At 49.5% G+C, this 23028-nt stretch overlaps 1 protein-coding gene across 1 annotated transcript in view; it reads left to right on the top strand.

Moving 5' to 3' along the window:
• Window positions 1-1075: 1075 nt before the first annotated feature.
• The window catches only part of ebpl (EBP like), a 34520-nt gene continuing 12567 nt past the window's right edge, over window positions 1076-23028 (top strand). Inside the window, exons 1-2 of the mRNA XM_072514226.1 lie at window positions 1076-1554; window positions 7523-7592. Of these exons, the coding sequence (XP_072370327.1) occupies window positions 1384-1554; window positions 7523-7592 (241 nt within the window). The 5' untranslated portion in view covers window positions 1076-1383. The remainder of the gene's footprint in view (window positions 1555-7522; window positions 7593-23028) is intronic.

Genomic DNA, 23028 nt, shown 5'->3' on the forward strand with positions numbered 1-23028 from the left:
GATTCTCGGCGCCACTGCTGTCGGCCATCGCGCTGTTCAGCTCCGCCCGCCACCCAAGAGACCAGAGAATGTTCCACAGGCTGAACTCCCGGAGCCCGCCACCGGGGGGCAGCAAATCACCCTGAACCTCCCGGAGCCCGCCACCGGGGGCAGCAAATCACCCTGAACTCCCGGAGCCCGCCACCGGGGGCAGCAATTCACCCTGAACTCCCGGAGCCCGCCACCGGGGGCAGCAAATCACCCTGAACTCCCGGAGCCCGCCACCGGGGGCAGCAATTCACCCTGAACTCCCGGAGCCCGCCACCGGGGGCAGCAATTCACCCTGAACTCCCGGAGCCCGCCACCGGGGGCAGCAATTCACCCTGAACTCCCGGATCCCGCCGCCGGGGGGGGGGGGGCAGCAATTCACCCTGAACTCCCGGAGTCCGCCACCGGGGGCAGCAATTCACCCTGAACTCCCGGAGCCCGCCACCGGGGGGCAGCAATTCTCCCCGAACTCCCGGAGCCCGTCACCGGGGGGGCAGCAATTCTCCCCGAACTCCCGGAGCCCGCCACCGGGGGGGCAGCAATTCACCCTGAACTCCCGGAGCCCGCCACCGGGGGGCAGCAATTCACCCTGAACTCCCGGAGCCCGCCACCGGGGGGCAGCAATTCTCCCCGAACTCCTTGATCCCGCCACCCGGGGGCAGCAATACATCCTTGAACCTCTGGACCCCGCCACCGGGGAGGCAGCAATTCACCCTGAACTCCCGGAGTCCTCCACAGGGTTCAGCAAATTCATCCTGAACTCCCGGAGCCCTCCACAGGGGGCAGCAAATTCATCCTGAACTCCCGGAGCCCTCCACAGGGGGCAGCAAATTCATCCTGAACTCCCGGAGCCCGCCGCCGGGAGCAGCAAACCCATCCTGAACTCCCAGAGCGCCACCGGGAGCAGCAATTTGCCCTGAACTCCCAGAGCCCGCCACCGGGGGCAACAAATTACCCTGAACTCCCAGAACCCGCCATATGGGGGCAACAAACTATAACTCTAACCCTGGGTCTGACGACAAAGCAGCTGTAATCCCGGGTGTCGCCGCTAGATGGTGGGAAAGATGGCTGGGAGTTTGTGGTACCGGAATGATGCTCATTGCCTGGGGTCCCTGCAGGATTCTGAGAAGTGGCAGCATCCCCCGACCTCCTGCCAAGGGTTTGAGGGCGGAAGAAGAACTTGGGATCAAATGGAAGAATAAATATAAACTGATGCTGGAGAAGTTGTCAGGCAATGCGGTATTTGGTGCAGGAGAAGAGCTGATTGCGGGTGTCAATCTGCTGGTACCGCCCAGCTTTGGCCATTACCCTCGGGCTACAGTAGTTCCGGGAGTGAGAAGCTGAGGAGGTGCAGCGATGGCCGGGGAACCGCTGCTGAGCTGGGCAGCGCTCTGCCCGCTGCTGCTGTGCGCCGCTCAGGTGCCACTGGCATGGGCATTGGCGCTGCGCTTTGGGCAGCGCTGCCCGCCTCTGGACCGGGCACTCCTGGGCTGGTTCTTCTACGATGCCATCGTGCACTTCACCCTGGTGAGTAGTTTCTCTCCTCTGAGGGAATACGAGGCGGCCACACACCGCTTCTCTGTTACGTTAAACCGAGAGTTGAAGGTAATCCTCTGGGCTGTTTCTCAACATTTACATTTAAAACACCAATCAGCAGTTTGCGGGAAAGACACGAAAGGAAATCCACCGAACTGTGTGGTTATTATGAAAGAACTTGCATTTAGAAAGCGGCTTTCCCGACCCCAGGGGAGATCCCCAACGCTTTCCTGCCAATTAAGTACTTTTGAAGTTACTGTGTGGTCAATGTTGTGATGTGGGATATGCTGCAGCCAAATAACACACAGCAAGATCCCACAGTGGTCCCAACACCTGGGATGAGGTTTTGAACTCGCGACTTGCTAACTAGATATTATTCGATCCAAGCATTTTCAAAACTGAAATCCCATCACTTGGCCTTGGGAGACTCCTTCGCAGGCAACCCATGGAAAATAACTGGAGGTAGGTTTAGCAGTTTAAAAAAAAATTTAGAGTACCCATTTATTTTTTCCAGTCCACCTACCCTGCACATCTTTGGGTTGTGGGGGTGAGGCCCACACAAACACTGGGAGAATGTGCAAACTCCACACGGACAGTGACCCCGGGCCGGGATTAAACCCGGGTCCTTGGCACCGTGAGGCAGCAGTGTTAACCACTGGTTCAGCAGCTTAATGTGTCTTTTGTATTTGAGCTAGGCATTGATTTCTGGTCTCCAGGATTACAGATGGTGCAGAGGTAGAGTGCTGCAGAGAGGAAATTACAGAACTTGGGGCCCAGACCGCTGGTGAAGGAAGGCTGGAATCCACAGAAGTTGGAGGAATGTGGGGGTGGAGGAAGTTATGGAGAAAAGGGTATTGAACATGACAATTGAAGCATTGGTGGACAGGAAGCCATGAAGTAAGTTACTAAATGCAGGAGCTGAAATGAGAGTTAATATAGGAGCAGCAGAGTTTTGAATCTGCTCAAATTTATGGAACAAAATTTAAGCTAATAATAATAATCGCTTATTATCACAAGTAGGCTTCAATGAAGTTACTGTGAAAAGCCTCTAGTCGCCACATTCCGGTGCATGTTCGGGGCGGCTGGTACGGGAATTGAACTCGCGCTGCTGCCTTGTTCTGCATTACAAGCCAGCTGTTTAGCCCACGGTGCTAAACCAACCTCCAACCAGCTGGACAAACAAGGCAAAAACATCGAGATAGCAAGAGGGCTGAGGTTCCTGCATTTGGAAGGGCCATTTTTCACGGCCAGAGTGCTACAATTTGGACATCCCTGAGCTGGATAGATTTCCTTGGTGTATTTTAAAATGATCCCTTTATGGTGTTACATTTTCCAATAATTTTTCCAACAATTAATTGTTGTTTAAAATCAACTGAAATGGAAAGAATAAGAACATCAGAAGTAGACCGTATGGCCCATTATTCTTTTTTTAAAAAATATTTTATTGAAAATTTTTGGCCAACCATCACAGTACATTGTGTATCCTTTACACTGTAATATAACAATATAAATAACAATGGCCAGTTTTATAAACAAGAAACAAATAATATATAAACAAAAACAAAACTAAATGGCAACTGCCTTGTCCCAGATAAATATTCTCCAAAAATATGTTTTAACAGTCCAATATACAATTATCTATAACAACCTGTACATATTATACTTACATATTAACATCCCTGAGAATCCCTCTGGTTCCTCCTCCCCCCTCCTCCTCCTCCCCCCCCTCCTCCTCCTCCCCCCCTCCTCCTCCTCCTCCTCCTCCTCCTCCGCCCCCCCCCCCCCCCCCCCCGGGCTGCTGCTGCTGTCTTCTTCTTTTCCATTCCCTCTATCTTTCTGTGAGGTATTCGACGAACGGTTGCCACCGCCTGGTGAACCCTTGAGCCGATCCCCTTAGGACGAACTTAATCCGTTCCAGCTTTATAAACCCTGCCATGTCATTTATCCAGGTCTCCACACCCGGGGGCTTGGCTTCCTTCCACATCAACAGTATCCTGCGCCGGGGCATCATCATTACCCCTAGCAGCCTCCGTATATTCGTATTCAGCTGTCTCCCTTTCACAAACCCAGTTTGGTCCTCATGGTCTACCCCTGGGACACAATCCTCTATCCTCATTGCCATTACCTTGGCCAGAATCTTAGCGTCTACATTTAGGAGGGAAATAGGTCTATAGGACCCGCATTGCAGCGGGTCTTTTTCCTTCTTTAGGAGAAGCGATATCATTGCCTCCGACATAGTCGGGGGCAGCCGTCCCCTTTCCTTCGCCTCATTAAAGGTTCTCATCAGTATCGGGGCAAGCAAGTCCACATATTTCCTATAAAATTCGACTGGAAATCCATCCGGTCCCGGAGCCTTCCCCGCCTGCATACTCCTAATTCCTTTCACTATTTCCTCTATCTCGATCTGTGCTCCCAGTCCCACCCTCTCCTGCTCCTCCACCTTAGGAAATTCCAGCCGGTCCAGGAAGCACATCATTCTCTCCTTCCCATCCGGGGGCCAAGCTTCGTATAATCTTTTGTAGAATGCCTTGAACACTCCATTCACTCTCTCCGCTCCCCGCTCTATCTCTCCTTCCTCATCCCTCACTCCCCCTATTTCCCTCGCTGCTCCCCTTTTCCTCAATTGATGGGCCAGCAACCTGCTCGCCTTCTCCCCATACTCATACTGTACACCCTGTGCCTTCCTCCACTGTGCTTCTGCAGTACTCGTTGTCAGCAAGTCAAATTCTACGTGTAACCTTTGCCTTTCCCTGTACAGTCCCTCCTCCGGTGCCTCCGCATATTGCCTGTCCACCCTCAGATGTTCTTGCAGCAACCGCTTCCGTTCCCTACTCTCCTGCTTTCCTTTATGTGCCCTTATTGATATCAGCTCCCCTCTAACCACTGCCTTCAGCGCCTCCCAGACCACTCCCACCTGGACCTCCCCGTTATCATTGAGTTCCAAGTATTTTTCAATGCACCCCCTCACCCTTAGACACACCCCTTCATTTGCCATTAGTCCCATGTCCATTCTCCAGGGTGGACGCCCTTCTGTTTCCTCCCCTTTCTCCAAGTCTACCCAATGTGGAGCGTGATCTGAAATGGCTATAGCCATATACTCCGTCCCCCTCACCTTCGATCAACGCCCTTCCCAAAACAAAAAAGTCTATTCGCGAATAAACTTTGTGGACATAGGAGAAAAACGAAAACTCCTTACTCCTAGGTCTACTAAATCTCCATGGGTCTACTCCTCCCATCTGCTCCATAAAATCTTTAAGCACCTTGGCTGCAGCCGGCCTCCTTCCAGTCCTGGATCTCGACCTGTCCAGCCCTGGCTCCAGCACCGTATTAAAATCTCCACCCATTACCAACTTTCCCACCTCTAGGTCCGGGATGCGTCCTAGCATGCGCCTCATAAAATTGGCATCATCCCAGTTCGGGGCATATACGTTCACTAAGACCACCGCCTCCCCCTGTAATTTGCCACCCACCATCATGTATCTGCCCCCGCTATCCGCCACTATGGTCTTTGCCTCAAACATAACCCGCTTCCCCACTAGTATAGCCACCCCCCTGTTTTTCGCATCTAGCCCCGAATGAAACACCTGCCCCACCCATCCTTTGCGTAGTCTAACCTGGTCTATAAGTTTCAAGTGCGTCTCTTGTAACATAACCACGTCTGCCTTAAGTTTCTTAAGGTGTGCGAGTACTCGTGCCCTCTTTATCGGCCCGTTCAGCCCTCTCACATTCCACGTGATCAACCGGGTTGGGGGGCTTTTTACCCCCACCCCTTGTCGATTAGCCATCCCCTTTTTCCCGCTCCTCACCCGGTTCCCACGCAGCTGTGTCCCCCCCAGGCGGTGTACCCCCCGCCCATCCCACCCCATTCCGGCTCCCCCCTCTCCCCAGCAGCAGCAACCCAGTAGCTCCCCCCCCCCCCCCGCTAGATCCCCCACTAGCGTAGTTACACCCCCCATGTTGCTCCCAGAAGTCAGCAAACTCTGGCCGACCTCGGCTTCCCCCCGTGACCTCGGCTCGCACCGTGCGACGCCCCCTCCTTCCTGCTTCCCTATTCCCGCCATGATTATCATAGCGCGGGAACAAAGCCCGCGCTTCCCTTTTGGCCCCGCCCCCCATGGCCAACGCCCCATCTCCTCCACCTCCCTTCCTCCCTCCACCACCACCTGTGGAAGAGAGAAAAGTTACCGCATCGCAGGATTAATAACATAAAACTCATCTTTCCCCCCCTTTTTCCCCCCCTCTTCGCCCCCCATACTCACCCCACCACTTTGTTTCAAACGTTCTTTTTTAATAACCCGCTTATTCCAGTTTTTCTTCCACAATAAAAGTCCACGCCTCATCCGCCGTCTCAAAGTAGTGGTGCCTCCCTTGATATGTGACCCACAGTCTTGCCGGTTGCAGCATTCCAAATTTTATCTTTTTGTGAAGCACCGCCTTGGCCCGATTAAAGCTCGCCCTCCTTCTCGCCACCTCCGCACTCCAGTCTTGATATACGCGGATCACCGCGTTCTCCCACCTACTGCTCCGAGTTTTCTTTGCCCATCTAAGGACCATCTCTTTGTCCTTAAAACGGAGGAATCTCACCACTATGGCTCTAGGAATTTCTCCTGCTCTCGGTCCTCGCGCCATCACTCGGTATGCTCCCTCCACCTCCAGCGGACCCGCCGGGGCCTCCGCTCCCATTAACAAGTGCAGCATCGTGCTCACATATGCCCCGACGTCTGCTCCTTCTGCACCTTCAGGAAGACCAAGAATCCTTAAATTATTCCTCCTCGCGTTATTCTCCAGCACCTCCAGTCTTTCCACACATCGTTTATGGTATGCCTCGTGCATCTCCGTCTTCACCACCAGGCCCTGTATATCGTCCTCGTTCTCGGCAGCCTTTGCCTTCACGACCCGAAGCTCCCGCTCCTGGGTCTTTTGCTCATCCTTTAGCCCTTTGATCGCCTGTAATATCGGGGCCAACAGCTCCTTCTTCATCTCCTTTTTAAGTTCTTCCACGCAACATTTCAAAAACTCTTGTTGTTCAGGGCCCCATATTAAACTGCCACCTTCCGTCGCCATCTTGGTTCTTGCTTGCCTTCCTTGCCGCTGCTCCAAAGGATCCACTGCAATCTGGCCACTTCCCTCTCCTTTTTCCATCCGTTTCCAGGGGGGATTCCCTTCTGGTTTACCGCACAGTGCTTCTAGCCGTTAAAATTGCCGTTGGGGCTCTTATTAAGAGCCCAAAAGTCCGTTCCCCCGGGAGCTGCCGAAACGTGCGACTTAGCTGGTCATCGCCGCACCCGGAGGTCCATGGCCCATTATTCTATACGATCGTGACTGATCTTGGGCTTCAAATCAATTTTCCTGTCCATCCCTTAATTCCCTAAAAAGAGATTTAAAATTTGTCAGTCTTAGCCTTGAATGTATTTATAAAAGTTTAGGAGAAGGTGATTCAAACAAAGGTTTATTTGCAACCAGAAGAAAAGGCCCCAACGCAGCATAAAGCACAGAGGTTCCAACCAAGACTACCAATCATGCCGGTCCCAATCCGGGCCGGCTTTTAATGGTTGATTCCATGAGCTCCAGCTAATGGGCCTCCACCCATAAGAGGGGGAGCTTGTATTCCCTAAGCCCCAGGAAGAGATCAATTGGGTCACCCCTGTGGGTCTCATGAGGGTTATTACAGTATTCAGTAATGGAGCATCCGCAACTCTCTGCAGTAGAGAATTATAAAGATCCACAATCCTTTGAGAGAAGAAATGTCTCCACATCTCAGTCCTAAATGATCAGCCACTTATCCTGAGACTGTGCCGCCATGCTTGAGATTCCCCAGCCTACTTTCTTCAGCTTTGTTGAATGGTCATTTGGTCTCGAAATATTAATTCTATTTGTCTCTGCACAGATGCTGCCAGACCTGCTGAGGTTATCCAGCATTTTCTGTTTAACCAAATTGAATGTTGTTTTTCTCTTGCAGGAAGGTCCATTTGTTTACATGTCTTTGGTGGGAACTGTGGCACAATCTGATAATATTCTTGCCTTCCTATGTAAGTTCTTCATACTTTGTTGAATCTAACACATTAATTTGGTTGTACCCAGAGAACTTGAATACGTCTCTTCCTGCTCCGCCATTGTTATCTCTGGCATCCCCAAGGATCGATTCTTGGTCCCCTCCAATTTCTCATCTACATTCTGCCACTTGCTGACATCATCCAAAACCACAGTGCCTTGTTCCAAAGGTATACTGATGACATCCAGCTCTAGCTAACTACTACCTCACTCAGCCCCTTCAATGGGCGGAATTCCCCAAGCCACCAGCAGTGGGTCTGGTGATGGGCGCAGAGAATCTGGCGGGAGTGAAAAAGCCAGAAATCAGCCGACATAAAATCCTGTTGCAATTCTCCCATTGGTGGGTTGGGCAGCCCGTTGGCAGATAGTGTAAACGTCATGTATGTTCATTAAAACAGCTGCCCGCCAGTGTCCCATCAGGCCTTCCAATCTTGCTTCACGCCAGCAGTAAATCACATTGCTGTTAAACCCGATTGCTAATGAGTGGCATGCACAAGGCTGCCCTCAGTTCTCCAGAGACTTTGAGGCAAGTGCAACACTGCCAGAGTGCTCCACTGCTTCTGATGCTCTCTCCACCACTCTGGCAGGGCAGACCAGTCCTGCCTCCATCTCCATTCCGAGCTGGCCTTCGTGGACAGCACCATGCTGCTGGACCTATGGACCCTCCTGTGTCACCACTCAGTTCAGTACTGCACCTGTGGTTAGGGTCTCCTTCCCCATAGCCACACATCAGTGTCTATCTGGACAGGACAAATGTCTGAAGTTCGACCAGGCAGAATACAAGGTGAGGTGGGAGCGGCCATGGTCAGTAGCCTGATGAAGACGAGGGGGCCAAGTAGAAGGAGGGATTGGGTGGGGGTAGTGTGAGGGTTCGTGATAGCAGGAAGAGGTCGGCAGAGGAAAGAAATGTTCGAAAAAGGGGGTCAAGGGGACACCACATCGTTTACTGAGAGGGGATGCACAAAGTGGAATGTGATGGGCCCGGATGAGGGTGGTTGAATCGAGGACTAGAATTCTTCTTGAGACTGCTAGCCTTTTCCCAGTTATAGACTCAGTTATGGGCCCACCAGGAGACTCATTGAATTGAAGTTAGATTTTTGACCTGGTTAGGAAATTGGCATAATGGGCAGTATGGGCACGCTTTCCCCTTGGTTTCTGTGGCTATTAGCACCCCATTTCCCTGGGTTTCTGTGGCTATGTCTCATCTTTCATTCTCACTCCACAGTATAAATATTTCCCACATTCTCTGTCTTTTAGCTTTGACAAAGGGTCATCTGGACTCAAAACATTAGCTCTTTTCTCTCCTTACAGATGCTGCCAGACCTGCTGAGATTTTCCAGCATTTTCTCTAAGGGCAGTATGTGATTAGTGTCATCCCACAAGGATTGAGGCCATAACTATTCACTGTATTTACTAACGAGATGATTGGATAGGTATCCACATATTGTGGTAACATAGCATAATTAGTATGGTGAACCGTGTAGATTGAAGCATAGCATTACAAAGAATGGCCAAAACTGTGCCAAATGAATTTCTATGTAGGCAAATATGAAGTCACCAATTTGGACCTAAGAAGGAAAGAACAGGGTACTTACATTTTTTTTAACATTTCCAATTAAGGGGCAATTTAGTGTGCTCAATTCACCTACCCTGCTTATCTTTGGGTTGTGGAGGTGAGACCCATGCAGACTCGGTGAGAATGTGCAAACGCCACACAGGAAGTGACCTGGGGCCGGGATCGAACCTGGGTCCTCGGCGCCGTGAGGCAGCAGTGCTATCCACTGCACTCCACAGTGAGAATGTGCAAACTCCACACGGGAAGTGACCTCGGGCCGGGATCGAACCTGGGTCCTCACTGCCGTGAGGCAGCAGTGCTATCCACTGCACCACCGTGTCGCCATAGAAGATGGCACTTTCTAAATGCTGGCATGCTAGAAACAGTGGCAATTCAAAGAGACGTTGGGTGCAGATACACAGATCACTGAAATGTCATGGACAGGTACAGACAATAGTCAAAAAGGCTAATAAAGTACCAGTTCTAAATCTAGAGGAATAAAATGCAGTAATAATAATAATCTTTATTAGTGTCACAAGTGGGCTTACAATACACTGCAGTGAAGTTATTGTGAAAATCCTCTAGTCGCCACACTCCGGCACCTGTTCGGGTACACCGAGGTATTGTGTTCCGTGGTTACCCCGATGATGATGACACACACAGAACATTAATGTGTTGAACCAGAACGATCATTTACTGTTAAACACGTGGGAAGATAACTAACAGATCTATGTACAAACAAAGTTACTCAAGTTCCTAGGGAGCTACTCAGTAGCAACTGTCCTACTATCCATCCTACCACCAACTGTCCAGACCCATCAGTCACGTAATGCATGTCTGACAACACCCACTGGCAGGAGGTCATACTTGTGATTACATACATTGATAAACGGCTTTATACATTTGTACAGCTACATACAGATATGCATGTACGCATATCACCACATGAGGGAGAATTCAGAATGTCCAATTCACTTAACAAATACGTCTTTCAGGACTTGTGGGAGGAAACCGGAGCACCTGGAGGAAACCCATGCAGACACAGGGAGAACGTGCAGACTCCGCACAGACAGTGACCCAAATGCTTCATCTAGACAGTGTTCTGGTTAGATCGCACTTGGAGTACTCTGCAAATAATAGTTGGTGCTAAATCAGTTGCTAATTTTAAAACTGATTGATAGATTTTTGTTAGCCAAAGGTACACAGGTAGGTGTATAGAGCTAAGTCACAGATCAGCCATGATTTAATTGAATGGTGGAACAAGCTTGAGGGACTGAATGGCCTAATCCTGTTCCTATGTTCCCTCGACAATTTGGATAAATACTTGAAAGGAAACGATTTGCAGGGCTTTCGGGAAATAGTCGGGCCGTAGGTTTCATTGTGTTATGGGCCTGGGTTTAGAGAACCCCAAAGTGTATCATGGAGTTCACCTGACCCACCACTTTTTTTTTTAAAATATATTTATTAAAGTTTTTTAACACAATTTTTCTCCCTTACAAACAATAACCCCCCACTTCGTAACCAAAAAGAATGAGAAATCGCGCAGAGCAAGATATATACATGGCAAAATGATATATTTACACAGCTTTGTACACTGGCCCTCACCCGTACGTGCCAGTTTCCCCAACCCTTCATGTTATCTCTTGCTCATCCACCCTCCCAGGCAGTCCTCCCTTTCCTCTTCCCCCCCCCCCCTCCCAGGATGTCCCCTCCACCACCACCCCCCCCCCCCCCACCCCCTCCCACACCCCCAAGGTTGCTGCTGCTGCTGACCGACCTTCCTCTAACGCTCCGCGAGATAGTCTAGGAATGGTTGCCACCGCCTGTAGAACCCCTGCGCAGACCCTCTCAAGGCGAATTTAATCCTCTCCAACTTTATGAACCCAGCCATATCATTTATCCAGGCCCCCAGGCTGGGGGGCTTCACCTCCTTCCACATTAGCAAGATCCTTCGCCGGGCTACTAGGGACACAAAGGCCAGAATGCCGGCCACTTTCGCCTCCTGCACTCCCGGTTCGTCCACTACTCCAAATATTGCTAACCCCCAGCTTGGCTTGAACCGAACTTTCTCCTCCAGTGCCCCTAGGCTCGCAAACGTCCCGTCGATGAACAGGTCCCCCATTCTTCCAATCCCCGCCCGATGCCAGCTCTGGAACCCCCCGTCCATCTTCCCCGGGACAAACCGGTGGTTACCCCTGATCGGGGACCACACCGATGCTCCCATTGCACCCCGGTGCCGTCTCCACTGGCCCCAGATCCTTAGCGTTGCCGCCACCACCGGGCTCGTGGTATACTTTTGTCAGCGAGAGTGGCAGCGGTGTCGTCACCAACGCCCCCAGGCTCGTTCCTTTACAGGACGCCATCTCCATCCTCTTCCATGCCAGCCCTCTCCCTCCATAGCCCACTTGTGGATCATCGCCACATTTGCTGCCCAGTAGTAGATCCCCAGGTTTGGCAGCGCCACCCCTCCTCGGTCCCTACTGTGTTCCAGGAACCCTCTCCTCACTCTCGGGGTCTTATTCGCCCACACAAACCCCATAATACTCCTGCCTACTCTCTTAAACAAGGCCTTAGTGATCACGATGGGAAGGCACTGAAACACAAACAGAAACCTCGGAAGGACCACCATTTTGACTGACTGCACTCTACCCGCCAGCGAGAGCGGTAACATGTCCCATCTTTTGAAATCCTCCTCCATTTGCTCCACCAGCCTCTTCAGATTCAGTTTATGTAGGGTCTTCCAACTCCTGGCTATCTGGATCCCCAGATACCGAAAGCTCCCCTCCGCCCTCCTCAGCGGTAGGTCCCCTATCCCCCTTTCTTGGTCCCCTGCCTGTAATACAAAGAGCTCACACTTCCCTACATTGAGCTTATAGCCCGAAAACTCCCCAAACTCCCTTAGAGTCTGCATGACCTCCACCATTCCCTCCATTGGATCCGCCACGTACAGCAACAGGTCATCCGCATATAGCGACACTCGATGCTCTTCTCCCCCTCGGACCACCCCCTCCATTTATTAGACTCCCTCAATGACATGGCCAATGGTTCGATCGCCAATGCGAACAACAGGGGGGACAGGGGGCACCCCTGCCTCGTCCCTCTGTACAGTCGAAAGTACTCCGACCTCCGCCGGTTCGTCACTACACTCGCCATCGGGGCTCTGTAAAGGAGCTTAACCCAAATGATAAACCCTACCCCGAACCCAAACCTACGCAGCACCTCCCAGAGGTACTCCCACTCTACTCGGTCAAAGGCCTCGGTCTCTGCGTCCATAGTTGCCACTATCTCCGCCTCTCCCTCCTCCGATGGCATCATTATCACGTTTAAGAGCCACCGCACATTGGTGTTTAGTTGCCTGCCCTTTACAAATCCCGTCTGGTCCTCGTGGATTACCCCCGGGACACAGTCCTCGATCCTCGTGGCCAGCACTTTTGCCAGCAACTTTGCATCCACATTGAGGAGCGAGATCGGCCTGTACGATCCACATTGCAGTGGGTCCTTGTCCCGCTTTAGGATCAAAGAAATTGTCGCTTCCGACATTGCCGGGGGAAGGGTCCCCTCCTCTCTTGCCTCATTAAAGGTCCTCACCAGTAGCGGGACCAACAGGTCTGCGTACTTCCTGTAGAACTCCACCGGGAATCCGTTTGGTCCCGGGGCCTTCCCCGCCTGCATGCTCCCCAAACCCTTGCTCAGCTCCTCCAACCCAATTGGTGCCCCCAAACCAGCCACCTCTTGCTCCTCCACCCTCGGGAATCTCAGCTGATCTAGGAATCGTCTCATCCCCTCTTCCCCCGCTGGGGGCTGGGATCTGTACAGCTCTTCATAAAAGGCCTTGAATACCTTGTTTATTTTCGTCGCACTCCGAACCGTGGCTCCCCTTCCATCTTTGACTCCCCCTATTTCCCTCGCTGCCATCCTCTTACGGAGCTGGTGTGCCAGCATCCGACTAGCCTTTTCCCCATACTCGTAGGTCGCCCCCTGCGCTTTCCTCCACTGTGCCTCCGCCTTCCCTGTGGTCAGTAGGTCAAACTCCGTCTGGAGCCATCGTCTTTCCCCAAGTAATCTTTCCTCCGGGGCCTCTGCGTATCTCCTGTCCACTTTCAAGATCTCCCCCACTAACCTCTCCCTTTCCATACCCACTGTCTTCTCCCTATGAGCCCTAATGGAAATTAGCTCTCCCCTGATCACCGCCTTCAACGCCTCCCATACCACCCCCACCCGCACCTCCCCGTTGTCGTTGGCCTCCAAGTACCTTTCGATACACCCCCTCGCCTTCCCACACACCACCTCGTCCACCAGCAGTCCCACATCCAGCCGCCACAACGGGCGTTGGTCCCTCTCCTCTCCCAGCTCCAGTTCCACCCAGTGCGGGGCATGGTCCGAAACGGCTATAGCCGAATACTCCGTCCCCTCCACCCACGGGATGAGCGCCCTACCCAGAACAAAGAAATCTATCCGGGAGTAGGCTTTGTGTACATGGGAGAAGAAAGAAAATTCCCTAGCCTGCGGCCTTGCAAACCGCCATGGGTCCACACCCCCCATCTGATCCATAAACCCCCTAAGTACCTTGGCCGCCGCCGGTCTCTTTCCAGTCCTTGATTTGGAGCGGTCCAGTGCTGGATCCAACACTGTATTGAAGTCCCCTCCCATTATCAGGCCTCCTATCTCCAGGTCCGGATTGCGCCCCAACATGCGCTTCATGAATCCTGCATCATCCCAGTTCGGGGCGTATACGTTTACCAACACCACCCACGTCCCTTGCAGCCTACCGCTCACCATTACATATCGCCCTCCATTGTCCGCTACAATAGTCTTGGCCTCAAATGACACCCGCTTTCCCACCAATATTGCCACCCCTCTATTCTTCATGTCCAGTCCCGAGTGGAATACCTGTCCTATCCATCCCTTTCTTAGCCTGACCTGGTCCGCCACCTTCAGGTGTGTCTCTTGGAGCATGGCCAAGTCCGCCTTCAGTCCCTTTAAGTGCGCGAATACTCGAGCCCTCTTCACCGGCCCATTCAGGCCCCTCACATTCCACGTTATCAGCCGGATTGGAGTCGCTCTCATCACCCCCCACCCCCCACCCCACCCACCCCCCCCCCCCCCCTTCCCCCCCCACCGCCGACTAGCCATCTCCTTTTCTGGGCCAGTCCCATGTCCACGCCTTCCTCACCCTCCAGTCCCCCAGAGGGGGGACCCCCGTCCCGACCACCTCTTCTGTGTCCCATTCCCTTTCGGCCAGTGCAGCAGCAACCCTTTCCCACCCCCCCCCCCTCCCCTCCCCCCGCTAGACCCCTGTCTAGCTTTTTTGCTCCCCCATGTCACTCCCGTAAGTCAGCTGACGCCTGCTGACCCTGGTTTCCCCCGCCGTCCCATTGACCTCCCCGCATGGGAGTCTCCCAATCCATATGCATTCCTTCGTTCCCCTTCCCGCCTTTCCAAAGCCCGCTCCGCCCCCTCTGGCGCAGCTCCTGTCGCGGCCTTGTCTCTCTCCCCCAGCCCATGTAACATTTCCTGCGCATGATTGACCCCCTATATACAACAACCATCACACATCAAACCCCAAAACATCCCCCCCACCCTCACAAACCCTCAGAGTCCAACTTTTCGGCTTGTACAAAGGTCCACGCCTCTTCAGGCGTTTCGAAGGAATAGTGTTGGCCCTTGTATGTGACCCACAGTCGCGCTGGCTGCAGCATTCCGAATTTCACTTCTTTCCGGTACAACGCCGCTTTGGCCCGGTTGAAACCCGCTCTCCGCTTTGCAACCTCCGTGCTCCAGTCCGGGTATATTCGGATCTCTGCATTGTCCCATTTACTGCTCCGCTCCTTCTTGGCCCATCTCAGGACCCACTCTCTGTCCGTGAACCAGTGGAACCTCACCACCATCGGCCTTGGCGGCTCATTTGCCTGGGGCTTCTTCGCCAGCACCCGATGTGCCCCGTCCAACTCCAGCGGCCTCGAAGGGGCCTTCGTGCCCATCATTGCCTCGAGCATCGTGCTCGCGTATGCCCCAGCATCGGCCCCCTCCACTCCCTCAGGGAGACCCAGGATCCGCAGATTCTTTCTCCTCGACCTGTTCTCCAGGTCTTCGAGTCTTCCCGCCCACCTCTTGTGTAGCGCCTCGTTCTGCTCCACTCTCACCGCCAGGCCCACGAGCTCATCCTCGTTCTGACTGACTCTTTTCTGTACCTCCTGGATCTTAGCTTCGTGGGCCTTCTGGGTGATCCCGAGTCCTTCAATTGCCGAAAGCTTAGGCGGCAACATCTTGCGCATCTCCTCGCGCTGCTCCTCGAAGCAGCGCTTGATGAACTCCTGCAGCTCCCCTTTGTCCCTGGCCGCCGCCATTTTGTTTTCTTTCCCTCGCTTCTCCCGTTGCTCCAGTGCCGCTCCTTTGGCCGTTACACTTCTGGTCCGTTTCATAGAAGTTGGAGGGGGACCTCTCTCTTCCCTTCCCCACGGGCTGCGTCAAAAAAAAAAAAAAAAGTTCCGTTGGGGCTCCTCTAACGAGCCCGAAAGTCCGTGGTAGCGGGAGCTGCCGAATCGTGCGGCTTAGCTCCACATAGCCGCAACCGGAAGTCGAGAGGGAATCCTTTTGGCAGTGTTCGCTTCACCAGTCTGCCCCAAAAAGTCTATAGAAACTCCTGAAAAAGGTCTGAGAGTCCGTTCCAGACGGGAGCTGCTGAATGCGTGACCTACTCCTCCATGGCCGCCACCGGAAGCCTCGTCTCTGCTTCTTCAATGGCCTTGGTAGATCTTTTCACAGTTGTTGCCTCTGCTGCTAGAATTCACCTTTGATAGAGTCAAGTCAGATTGCAGCTTTAAGCTTGCCCTTCCCCCGCCTGCATGCTGGAAGAGGCCTTTGTCTATTCCTGCAGCTCAAGCCAAATCTTTTACTGTTTCTGCCGGGTCTGGTAGCCAAAAGACATAACATTCCTGGGGGACACTGTCAGGGGAATGCTGCAATCTTCTTCCCACACCGGGAAATGTCAAACAAATGCCGTGGGGGCCCTGTAAAAGAGCCCCAAAGTCCGTTCCAAGCGGAAGCTACCGAATATGCGACCTAGCTCTGCATAGCCGCACCCGGAAGTCCTGACCCACAACTTTTAATAAATTGTGGTTATGGGGAGCACACGGGCCTACCTTACAGATGGGATGCAACAGAGATATACAGTACTTTTAAATTAAAACAATGTTTATTTATGAAACCAGTTAACACTTTAAAACCCTCAGTAAACCTCTTAACAACTATCAACAGCAATAAATCCCCCAAAGAATACAGTACTCTACAAGTAACTCTTAAACTTTTCTTGCAACATTCATAAGACAAACAATAACCCTTTTTACAGAAAGATATCAAGTTTAACTTCTCTACAGAAACAGATATTAGTTTTAAATCACCAAAGGATCTGTAGATAGTCTTTAGATTGCAGAGAGAGAGACTAATACACCTTCTTGCTGTGACTGCAGCTCCAGGTCTAAAACAAAACTAAACACACTCTGTAGCAGCCAGCCTAAAGCAAAAGTAAAAGCAGACGGACAGCCCAGCTCCACACACACTCTGACATCACTGATAAACAACCATTTCTTAAAGGTACATCCACGACAGCTATTTTATAAACCCCCATTTCTTAAAGGTACTCTCAAATGACAATTGGTTAACTCTACCAAAGAGCTGGCACAGACATGATGGGTGGAATGGCCTGTTTCTGTGCAGTATCACAATTATTAGGAGTTTCAATGTATCACTTCCACAGTTCCATTTGACAAAGCAGAAGAAAGTTTAGTTTCACAAAGGTAAATGAATTATAGAATAGTTCCAGAAATCAACATTTCAACAATCCAGCCCAGTCTCACCTTGTGCTATTGTCAGTTGATTCTGTATTCATCTGATATCCTTAATCCCAGTCTCAGAGACAATGGTTGTTTTATGCTTCAAATGAGAGGACCAGTGCTGCTAATGCAAGTTCCACTTGCAACTGTTCATCCCCACACTTAGCTTTAGGCCTCAGAATGTAAAACATAGTGAATTCTTGTATATAACATGTAAAAAGGGGGCAGCATGGTGGCAGAGTGGTTAGCACTGCTGCCTCACGGTGCCGAGGTCCCAGGTTCGATCCCGGCTCTGAGTCACTGTCTATGTGGAGTTTGCACATTCTCCCCGTGTTTGCGTGTGTTCCGCCCCCACAACCCAATGATGTGCAGGGTAGGTGGATTGGCCACGCTAAATTGCCCCTTTACAATGGGAGGATATGAGTGGTGGGGCTCACTGAGGTGGGTTTGATTAATTCTTGGGAGTGGCATAATCATCCTTTTTTTCAGTATAAATGGGGGCATCGCGCTACCCTGGATGTGGTTGGAAAGGTGCAGGTCCAGCTGGGTTGTAGCTTTTGGGCTGTACTGGGTATTGATTCCTGTGTTTCAGCCAAAATGCTTTCTTGATTGAATGAGCAGCTTGTTCCCTTTCTCATTTTAAGGGTGATCGACGGGCACCGTGGAAATATAGAAGCCGGGTTCGGCCCTGATCCTTTGTTATGCTGTAGGTTAATTCTGTTAGCTCTAGCTCTTTAACCTCTTTGTTTGTCTTGGGAGGATCAGAATCCCAACATGTTGTTTCCAGTCTTCTCTGTACAAACGTATGGAATGATATTGGTTCTGTTCTGGGTCTGAGACTGGGATTTTGTTGCATTATGTGATACACATGTAACTCTTTAGAACTGCGGTTTTTACTTATTTTCTTTTGTAAAGGAGGGTATAAAGAATCCGTGATTGGTTCCTGAATGGGCGTAGACAGGGTTGGTACCCGAGGTGATGAGACTGTGATGTGTCATTGGTGCCTTTGGTACTGCTGGTGATGGTATTGAGTTATTTCTGCTCTCATTCTGGTCTCAGTCAAACTCTGAGTCGGATTCGTAAGTATCAATGTATTTTATTTCAGACAGCTTGCAAGCTACACTCACCCTGACAAAGGCAGGAGACTATCGTCTCCCGAACTTTTCCAGAGTGAGTGAACAAAGAGACAAAGCATCTGTTTTCATATACATTCATGAAGCATCAAGTTTCACATACACACGACCAAATAAGGTAACGGTAACAAATGTAAGATTCTCATAGGTCTTTTTCACACATTCCTTGACCTGGCCATATAAGCTGATCTTCACAATTACTGATCCTAATAGGCCCATTCTACATTCCTCAGCCCTGGGGCCCCTTTCACCCAGCATCCTCTGCACAAAGAACCGGTCCTAATGGCTGCCCATCCCCCCTTCTGGCCATGCTTTGCACAGCCCCTTTGTTCATTCTCTGCAACCTGGACTAATGTCTAAAAATCCACTATCCTACTCTTCTGCTCTCCTATATTAGGGTCTACCTCTACACTATCCTAACTGGTCATCCCAGTCTCGTACCCTTCTCTTTAGTTCATTTCCTCATTCCCTCCTTTTATCATTTTATGATAACTATTCCGCCTCCTAACATCCCCGGGTCAATAACCTGTATCAATGTCTTGTCTGAAAGACCGTCACGCAATTCCTTACATTCCGTACATAAACACCTCATCACATTTTTACAGCCACTGGCTCTCCGACCGGGTTCCTTCTGGTTTGATGGTCGTCAGTAACGGGATGTCATCTTGGTGAGTGGTGATGGGCCGAGTCTATTGGCATCATCCGAGCCATAGCCATCTGACAACACATATTAAGGCATCCAATGCTTATACAATATACAATTATAATAACAAGTATTATCAATCCATGCATCAGGTCAAACCCCATGACCGAGCTATGAGAGCTAGGAGAGCGGACTCTGAGCTGAATCCTGCTTTAGGGTTTATATCCCCCTTCTAGTTGTACTGACTAGCAGCTATCCCCCGATCCTTGTCATTTGTGTGTACATGTCGTGACTTTTAAACTGTGCATGGAAATCAATTGTAAATTCATCCATCTCGCAGACCAGTGTTGATAGACTCTTTGTATTGTTCATTCCTCAAGTCCAATCACCGTGAACCATAGCTGTCGCTACTCAGGAAGGTAACACAATAGCAATATCAATGTTCCACTACCTCCAAGGCATCTGACTGCCTTGGAGTAGCAGCACCGTAGAAGCTTCCTCATGTCCCTTAGAAACAGCATACAACTCAGTCCATCAGCGACCAAAAAGGTCTTTTGTCCCTCATTGTTTTTTTTGTTTAGGAAGTGCTTTCCGTTTCTCATTGGAATGGTAAATTATGATATCATGTATTATCCACTGATAATCTTGCTTTATTAATTGCAGAAGCTTCAATCGATCCTGTTTCTATTCCTGACTTCCTCACACTAACGTCTAACATTGTACTGAACCATGTAGTCTGCCAGCCCTGGTTTACCTGAGGCAATAACTCAGTTTTCTTCAAATCCCTTTTGTCCGTTATCATTTTCCTTACAGCATGAAGTGTACACTTGCCATTATTTGTTTGTTTGTTTTTTTCTTTGCAATAACACCACTTGCACATTTAATACAGTCAACCTTTGGGGTTACAACCCAATTGAATCCATACATAACAGTCCCTAACAATTTTCAGGACATTTCCTCTGTACTATTACACTCTCCAATGCAATAGTTTTTGCTGCATTAGTTACAAATTTCCCGCCGTGGCATCAAGCTGCCAAGATTCTTAAACTATTGCCATTTAGAATGTGGGGGTTCCTCGTCAGTCGCTGCTGTCTGCCAAGACCCTTAGCAACTCCACCGTGTAGTACGCGCCCCGTGGAGACTACAGATCATCCATCAGCTAATGTCCAGTTAGAGATGTCTGACCGGAGGTTTCACTATTCAGTAATAATTTGATATTTTAATTTGTTTCTAACCCGTAAATTTTTCCTCCGGGCTCTGTCATTTAATTCCCTCAAATATGTAGCCAATTGTATCATTAGTTTCCCCCCATACTGTCTAAAACATTCTTCTCTGGAGTGTAGTTCTCGTTCTTCGTCTGTATTATTTTTCTGAAAACCAAATGAACAGGTCAAAGGTGGAGAGGGCCCTATTTCTTAATTTGTATCTTTCTATTCTTGTTTGGATGTTCCAGAACTGCCCTCTCCAGGACTTTCGGATTTCCATTGCCACCATTTCTTTTTTTTTTACTGATTTGTGTCCTGATCATTGACGTACATCATACGATTAAGGCCTGTTAGGCCTCCTCCTGCTATCATTGCACCCCTGAGTGAGACTCGAAGAATCTCAAACTCCTCCCCTTTTGCTAACTCAGTGATCCAAGCGGGTCGAAACCTTCCCTGATACATTTCAGATATTGCTACTGCATTTAATTTCATTATTTTTGATTGCGACTGGATTTTTATGAAAGTAATTTCCAACCATGACATTGTAACTTTATCATCTGTCCAATCAATGCTGCTAACCGGTTTCAATTCACTGGCATCCCACTCCACTGATTACATAATACTGGTAAATGCTGTAACCCCCTGACACTCACAACCAAACATTCCTTTTTCCCCCCCAAAGCCTGTCCATCGTCCGGGGTTTAGAATTTATCCACAGAACCCCCTTCCCTTTCTCCAGGTCTATTTTGATTCATTTATTTCCCAAATCAATATCCCGGGTCAATCATTAATTTAGTCCAACATTCTTTTTCCCATGTCCGAGCGGTTTGGGGATCTGATCTATCCTGTGGCACGGCATCATTGCAGTGATACAGTCTCTAAACACTGTTAGGCTAATTTTACGTCCCCGGGTCATCCCAACATCTCTTAAACTACGTGCTCCCTCACTAATTGGTACCACAAGTTTGTCACTTCTCCACAATCCTGCACATCCTTTCACAATCACTTCGTCGTCAGCTTGGTTTCCTCTGCAGTAGTTACAATTTGTCATTATCACACCATCCCATGTCCAAAATCTATCTTGTGGTCACAAACTTCAATCATCAGTGTTGCCTGGTGCTTCACAAAACAATCATGACAAACTGAATTCCCCAAATTTCCCTGGGAGGCGAAGCATTTCCCCATTTTTGTTGTTCTAAATGCAATATCAACTCAACTGAATACTCTATATCTTCCATTCTCTTAGGTTTCATATGATTACTCCCTGTCTAAACTACTGGGCTATAGAATGTGCCACATCCTTGACACGATGTTTCATTATGTTCACAATAAATCATTTTAAACTGAGGTCCATTAATAACAGCCCTTGATCTATCATCCCATATTCTCAATTCCTTACTGATTACATTTCTTCGTTTGCTGCCGATAGGTTGCCTATGGATTATAATAATCCCTCTGTTATTATTTAATTGGGTCGGATGTTTTAGTTCTTGATACAATTTCCTTTGCTCCAGATGCCACTGATTCTCTAATTCAACTTCCCCTGTGCTGCTATCAGCTTTGATTGAAAGGTACAAATTACTTTTGCTGCACCTAGGAAAAAGAGGGCCTGCATACTCTAATGACCATTCTTCCACCAGTGTCCCAGTTTTTCTTATGCTAGTCCCTGTTTCTCCACCATTTTCTTTCCTGATTTCTTTTTTTAAATGGATGCCCAACTGGCTTGTTCTTCGTCCTCCTTAACTTTACTACCATCCGTATATACCACCCAAGCATTTACCAACTCTGTTCTGCTAACTGATTTATCAAGTTTCTGTCCCTGTTTAATGTTATGAATAAACATTAAGGCAAGGTTTAAAAGAATGGTTTCCCATCTTTCCCATCGAGCTGTATTCACACCTTGCTGGCAACCCTGTCTCTTGGTCAACTCTGTCAATTCTAAAATTCAGTTGTGACATAAATTTTCTTCCCGGCTGATAAATTTTCAATCTCTGCTATCCTTTTTGTTATGGCTGCCAGACATTTTGCAATGTCCGAAAACCTTTGTTCAGCCCTTGCCCAATTTCCTGTCAATGTTTGATCGGTGTCTGAGTACTATGATTAGCAAGCACCATACCATATCCATTTGCGTACAGATCAAATTTAATGCTCAATCGTCCTCTTCATATCTCTCCACTAATGGCCCGGATGTTGCTACAGCTGTTTTTAACTGGTCCAAACTCCTCCGTGCTTCACTGGTCCACCTAAAATCCCCTTTCAAAGTTTCATAAATGGGTCTAGCATAAAGACTAAAGTCTTCCACTACTGGTCTCAAACTCCCCAAAAGTCCCATGATTTGCTGAACCCCGTTTCGTGAAACGGGCGCTGTGATTCTAGCAACTTTCTCTCTCATCCCAACACTGGCTTCCCTACCTGCCTTTGACACTGAATACTCTAGATAGTCGACTTCGCTCCTGCCAATCTGGCATTTCTTTAACCCTGTCTTAAATCCTGCTTCACTAAGTGTTTTAATAATTTTGGTCACTCTTTCAACATGTGTCCCCCTGATCATCATCACCAATTAACACATCATCACCACATACTAAAGCCAAATCATCTTTAATCAGCTCCCTTACTATTGCCTGAAAGTGGTTCGGGGAATTAACATATCCTTGTGGCAATCTACAGTGTACGTGATGTTTAATGCCAAAGATAAATGCTGCCTTTTCCCTGCTGTCTGGGTCTAACGGAACACTCCTGAATCCGTTGGCTAAACCTATACTAGTTAAATAAGTTTTGCCTGCCACCTTCTCCAATGTAGTTTGTGGATTTATTAAATACCGTTTATCCTTTTTTTTTGTGTGACCTTGTTTAATGCTTTGTAATTCGTTACCATTCTAAATGTACCATCAGGCTTGCTAACTGCCTGAAGTGGGCTATTTATCGATGCATATGTGACTTGAATGATTCCCTGCTGTTCTAACTCTTTGATCGTTATCTCCAGCTCGCATTTGGCACCTTGGGTCAAAGGATATTGCATTTGCGGCCTGTGTCGGCCTCCCTGGAT

Source organism: Scyliorhinus torazame, chromosome 8, assembly GCF_047496885.1.
Source record: "Scyliorhinus torazame isolate Kashiwa2021f chromosome 8, sScyTor2.1, whole genome shotgun sequence".
Lineage (NCBI taxonomy): Eukaryota > Metazoa > Chordata > Chondrichthyes > Carcharhiniformes > Scyliorhinidae > Scyliorhinus > Scyliorhinus torazame.